At 40.6% G+C, this 6,579-nt stretch overlaps 1 protein-coding gene across 1 annotated transcript; it reads right to left on the minus strand.

Moving 5' to 3' along the window:
• Nucleotides 1-1,343: 1,343 nt before the first annotated feature.
• LOC119744664 (DNA replication complex GINS protein PSF2-like) lies at nt 1,344-6,448 on the minus strand. The gene is made up of 4 exons (XM_038220730.1): nt 6,074-6,448; nt 4,385-4,484; nt 3,868-3,994; nt 1,344-3,561 (listed from the first exon to the last, which is right to left on the minus strand). The coding sequence occupies exons 1-4, from the start codon at nt 6,276-6,278 to the stop codon at nt 3,439-3,441; spliced, it is 555 nt and encodes a 184-aa protein (XP_038076658.1). The 5' UTR covers nt 6,279-6,448; the 3' UTR covers nt 1,344-3,438.
• Nucleotides 6,449-6,579: the final 131 nt, after the last annotated feature.

The raw sequence follows: 6,579 nt of genomic DNA on the forward strand, positions 1-6,579 counted from the left end.
TTTAACTAGGTGGTTCTCATTCTTGTACAGTGTTACAATGGTTGAATTATGGTCAAACATTTCCCTACTGCAAGGGGAACTTTTTTTTTGTATCAGCCGTGTACATTGATATACAAAACCAAGGTAGGTATTTGGACAAATTCTATCATTATTATATAATAAGAATCATTGTGGTGACCAAAAATGGGTTTTCAATTGAGTTAAATAGATTTTAAAAACTGTGTTGACACGAGTGTTAATAAAATAGCTGTTCTACAGAGAAGAGACAGTCTAAAAAACTGTGAAGACTTTTAAGAGATTATGATCTATTTGTGAAGTAATTTAAAAACAAAATGAAAGAGAATAAATATTGTGTTTTGTACAGTGGTCACTGGAAATCTTTTCTCATGTGAATTGTCTTTTGTGTCGAGTCTTTTAAAGATAGAAGAAAAATAAATTTTGAAATAGTCTGAAGGCACAACTGTACAGTTTAACCCTAATGAACTTACAAGCTGACTTGGCCAACGTAAAGGGGTCAACTTAATTTGCGCATTCAAATATGGCACTATACATCGCAAAACTACATGTAGTTTTTGCGACGTTTTTGTGACGTATGCTAGAAAAGTCCAATCACACTACAGGTAAGGTGGCTTTATCAAGGTACATAGCAACCAATAGGTATCTCTCAAACGACGTTTCCTACAGACCAGCCATGTGCATCGGCATTTTGAGCGTCGACTTTAACGCGCATTGGCTGCATCGTATTTAGAACACATTTTGAGCAACAAGCGTGCGTGTTTGGAATCAATATTGCGCAATGCGTGCTTGATTCTGTAAAATATGTAGTTGCAGTTCTCCTACGAGATGGCCTTCTTTGAGAGAGACCTATAACCTAGACCTGACATTTGCCTGAAATTTCTGATATCGAAACACTTGATCCTGTTATGCGAATTCTCCATGAAGCGATACGAACGTGCAAGGGAACAGTCGTACGACGCGCAGGCATTTAGAATGAGCATTCACGTAACATGCCCATGATAGGACACAGCGTTTTGATATCAGGAACACACAACGTGAAAGCATAGAAATGTCAGAGCTGTGTTTTTTTTTTAAAGAAGTCTATGGTATACATGAACACGTGAACAAACAGGAGACAGCACTTTGTGACCAGAAGGACATGCTTTGGAAGGCGACACCGCATGCTTGCACTGCTTCACATGGGTAATGGCGCAAAGTACGCATGACAATTGTTTTTCTTCAAATGTACACAAAACTGTAGCATCTTTGCATGAGTGTCACGCAGTCAGCATTGTTGCCTTCCTAGTGGTTTCCCCCAACTCTCCCTTTGTAATCGTTCGGATGAATTAAGGCGTTTAGGACCCAGTAACCACAACACTGAAATGGGGCATGACGTCCAGATTTGCTTTAAACAAAACAGTATCGTTAGTAGAATTTTTTGACCGATGCCAAATCAGACATCCATTAATTTTACTGGAAGACTTTACTCTTCTACAAGTGTTCCACTTTACAATACACCCGGACTGGTTTTACAAGCTTCCGGCTTGATCTTCAGTTTAAATCTGATTTACACCAAAACAATAGTACAGATAAGGCCTTTTCACTCTATGAACGTCTGATCCGTGTCTAAATCTACAGGGTTCCAACCCATGTCGACTTCAAAAAATTTCAATATGGTTCAATTTCGCTACGTTTTCACACTACTCATTGCAAACCCACCGTTTTTGCCACACGTGTAATGTTTCGACCTGTGTATTGTGCGATCGTTTCACACGACACACAAGGCCGTCCGCCCTACACATATTTTATAGCTCCATGGACGGTCAGCCCAACCACGGACCCGCACTTCATGTCAGTCTTTCTTCCGATTTCAGGCCCATTTTACGTCGGAGGATAAAATATTCTGTGACTTGAACTTCTAGCACCATCGAAAGTACATGTATATGCGAAGAACGCATAAAAAACCAAGCGTGGTCGGCCGCTTCTACTTTCTAGTGCTTACGAAAAAGCAAGCGCCGTCGGCAGGTGTAGTGTGAATATCAGGTGTTATGAAATACGGACTCATTAAGGTACTGCGCATGCTCATGCATAGATAATTAGGAGAGGGACCGGTCACGTGAAAGGGTTTAACCAATAAAAGGGAAAAGATCAGATTTTCACACGAGTCCGATTTTCATATCTCACTGGTGGTGGCGCGACAGGGCAGCAGGTAAAAGGTTATTTGTATGTTCGTTGCATGCTAAAAAGTAACAACTACAGCATGATGCTGCATGCACGCAATGCACTCTCGTACTCCGGCCGGTCCGCGTCCGATGAGTCGATATGCGGTTGTACACGGGTCGAACGTAACTCAGAAGTGTTCACACTATGGCTTTCAACACGTGTCGGACTTCTCGACACGGATCGAGAATTCTCAACCCACCTCCCGAGTAGGGTTAGTTTCGACACGGGTCGAGTGCTCTACACGGGTCAGTGCCGTGTTCAAATGTTGTAGTGTGAAAAGGTTATTCCATTTTGCATGTGTCTGACCCGTGTACAACACGGAGATTTTTCGTAGTGTGAAAAGGCCTATAATCCTCGTTAATTTAAAACCAGGTTGAAATATTCAAGACGTAGGCTACTGGTTCCCTTGTGGAGTGTAACGTGGTTTTACCACAAACACTGAACAAGCAGAAACCACGTCAACAAATTGACAAGTTCTCTTTTGGGGGTGTTGGGTTCGAGCAACTTCTCCGTGTTGTCTTGGGTAAAGGCAGACTGTTTAAATACATGTACTCTGCAAGAAGCATAGCTAGTTGACCATTGAAAAACCACAGGTATGACTAGTACGTGCATGAACGGTAGACTGCCCTTTTTGACTACCTTCAATACTGTGCGCGAACCAGTTCGCACAAGTACGCATGACTAATTTTATTTCAAATGTGCACAATTCTGGAGCGTGAGCATCAGGTGCTGTCAGTAATGTGATTGGATGTCCGTCCCAGTGGTCTCCCCCACCTCTCTGTTTATAACAGTTGAGGGGGTACTTGTGCACGGAGTCCATTCACAGATATGCCCATATCTGACAGATACTAACTTTGAATTCGTTTCCATCCTGGCAAAAGTTCAACGACATCGGACTACACCAACTGCCTCTGTATTCAAAATAGGATCGAGACAATCTTTGAGATCTAAACTAGAGTTGATTGTATTTTAGTCCGCTATATTTTGCCATTTTCCAGATATTTTCTGCTGTTCCACCGCCGTGACTGTAAGTTTCTTGAGATGAACAATGCATGTGTGTGTGTCGATATTCCACCACTACCCTTCTCTGTGTTCAGGGTCTGTCCTGGCTATCCCAGATAAGCAGTAGGAATGATTTCAGGGTTACTCCAACGCCACAGAGCTATTAAAACCTGGGTTGACCAGGCGGAAGCTAATCCAATGCAGCCTTTAGGAGAGTCACTCCTGTGTATATGGCTGTCCACCAGTTACCGTGTTCATCCTTAGCGTGTGCATGTGATCTAAGGCCTGGGTCAGGAACGGACGGACTGTGTTGATCTCCATCAGTGACAGGTTGTCAAGCTGTATGAAACAAATAATTAATGTGAATCTGAAGACAGTCCAAATATTAAAACTTTAGGTTTGGTTCCAACTTGAGGATTTCAGGTATTTAAAATCAAAAACCGCCTTTGCATTGTTCTAAACATTCCATCTGCACTTGGATTATTTTCTGCCTGTTAATTGTGGAGAAATAAATACAGCGTGAAACAAATTGAAAGCCCCAAGCCTGAAGAAGTGATGACATCAGTCCAGCCAGCCCAGCATTTCCCTTGATAATGAACAAATCCTGCTAAATAAACTGAGCCTCATTTTCTAGTGTTTCCTTACCCGGGCATGGGTTTCTTGGTCTTTGACAAACTTGTCCACGCTCTGGCGAAGTTTGGCCATTCTCAAATCCCAGATGTCCTTGATTAGTGTGTACACTTCGTCAGCGTGGGGGATGTCATCAGTTGCACTATACAACACACATACACAAAAAAAGAAGTCAAAGGTTTGCCCAGTCCTTACTTGAATGATGCTGTTATGCCCAAACTATGGCGTCTTCCCAACTTTAGTTAGGACTGTCCAACGGTAGTTTGGACAGCTTTGGAATGTCCCAATTATAGTTGGAACTGTCCCAACTATAGACGATTCTGGGCATGTGATCACAGTCACACGCACGACACCCCCTTCAATGGAGGACCACTTGTCGATGCCACTTTTCCCCCACCAAATTCTCAATGAAGGTCAGTCATTGCAAACATGTTGGAAAAAGTATATATATTGAACAGACACAATTCCAATTTGTACATAACCAGAAAGGCATCAGGACACTATATTCTTTCCGGCCGGTCACCAAACTTACTGGCTTAATAACAGTTTAGTGACCTCCATGTAGTTCTCATTCAGTGTCGGCTGGAAGATGGGCGAATCTATCTCCTCTTGCTTTTTGGCCTGGAGTTTTTCTTGGTAAGAACGAAACAAAATTTGTTTTCACTATCAGAATGCTGTTTGTGTGTGTCTTTTTTGGAAGGAGGGGGACTTTTTATTATTATTATTAAGGGGATTCATTTGGGAAGTCTAACAAACTTGGCATGTTGGACGAATGGACACTTTATCACCTTTTTATTTGCATTTAAACTTTAATAGTCGTGATAGTGATAATTATTAGTATGATTACAGGCCTTGACATTAATATTATGACAAAAAAATGGGCAGGCCATTGCTATTGGGACGTTCATTGTCATAGTGTTAAAATATAAAGGGCATATTGGCCAACTTGGATGCGAACAGTGTATATTTTTAAAGGCCATCCTGGGAGGGCAAGCAGCCAATGGCCTCCCACACTTTTATGTTTTATCAAATTCAAAAAGGCTGTGTCATTGTCCTGTGATTAAAAGACAATTTTTTTTTGCTGGAAGGTAAACTTAAGGCTAAGTAAAAAAATAAAACAGTTTCTCATCCCCGCCCGCTTCCTGTTTTGCCCGCTTCCTGTTTTGCCCACTTGCCTCCGTTTTTTTTTTTTTTAATTCATACATTTGCAACATATAGGCTTACTCAGAGGCAAAATCCATGGGGAGAACTTTGCAAAACGTTTCTAAATATTTTCTAACAAAAATAAAATGTTTATCAGTCTCAAGTTTGTGTTTTCTTCATTTAGTCATTAAGAAGATTTATGATAAGAAGAAAACAGCATTCTTTCCGATGACTAACTTGCAATAAAAAAGATGTCCGGGTTTTTTTTGGTGGGGGGGGGGGGGGGAAATTTGTTTTTTCCCAAATATTTTTGCAAGGATTTACCATCATTTATATTAATCCATAATTGGAAAGAATGTTGCAACCTGATGCCATTTTTTTCTTCTTATATCATCTCAATGAAGGTCATTCATTGTAAAAATGATGCTAAGACATGAATCTGGCACTGAGAAACATTTCCAATTTTGTTAGGAAATACTAGCTCTACTGAGTGGAGCGCTGGAACTTTGGCGCCCTCCGTACAAGCGCTCCAGCGAATCGGCATACTTTGACTACACATTTAAATCACTGACACAAGGTATGCAACATTATCGTTGTAACTTTGTATTCACAAGATGGGAATCGGACCATTTTACAATTTCAGACTTTATTTCCCTTTACAAAAAATCCTCCAGAGCCACAAATCTGAAAAAGAAAATGTAATAGACCTACTCTGCAATAAAATGTTTGAGACATGTTAAAATAATAAAAGAAGAATATTTAAATTTTTTGGGATGGGGAAAAAAACCTTAGATTCGAAATGTCACCAGCGGGGATCGGGATCGATTCGAACCGAGGTCTTCCGGCTCATTAGATCCGTTGCTTATCCACTAGACCACAGTTGCTACAAAATTGTTGGTGGTAATTTAATATATCTTATAATTCAGCCCTATCTTAGAGAGTACAGCGCCCTCTGTTGATAGGGATTGCCGCCGGCAAAATATCCACTTCCTATTTGTAATTGTAGGCCTAATTGATAAGAATAAGATAATACATTCATAACTACTAAACAATGGAGGAAGGTCTCTTGAATACCAACCAACGTCCATCCATTCGGGTGGCTGTATCCTACACTTCTGTCGCTGCTTCAAATTCACCGCCATCCACAACGGGACCTCCACCGGCAGCCCGGCGTTGAACGGCCCGATGTTGCCCCCGATCAGAAACACTTCGTCGTGCGAGAAGTTCGGAACAACAGTCACTATTTGTTTTTCGGCTAAAAATTCGACTTCCGACGGATCCATTGTGGATGGAGTTTTACTCACATACGGGCCTCAGTATACGAAAAAAAAACCAGCAACTACATAAATAAAGTACATTCTTGGACTCGAATTTAATCACGTTCCTACGTGCATTTCAATGTATTTGGCGCGGAAGTGTTGAAATTTGTTTGTACACGTGACACTAATGAACTTTGACATTTTATAAATTGCTTTTTATAAAAGTATAATACAACAGAAGAAAACAAAAATTAAGGCCAATTAAGGCTTAAAAGTAATTTAATTTGCTTTTAATGAATATAAAATTGAATAAAACTACTTAAGA

This window comes from Patiria miniata, unplaced genomic scaffold (assembly GCF_015706575.1).
Source record: "Patiria miniata isolate m_02_andy unplaced genomic scaffold, ASM1570657v1 HiC_scaffold_12, whole genome shotgun sequence".
Lineage (NCBI taxonomy): Eukaryota > Metazoa > Echinodermata > Asteroidea > Valvatida > Asterinidae > Patiria > Patiria miniata.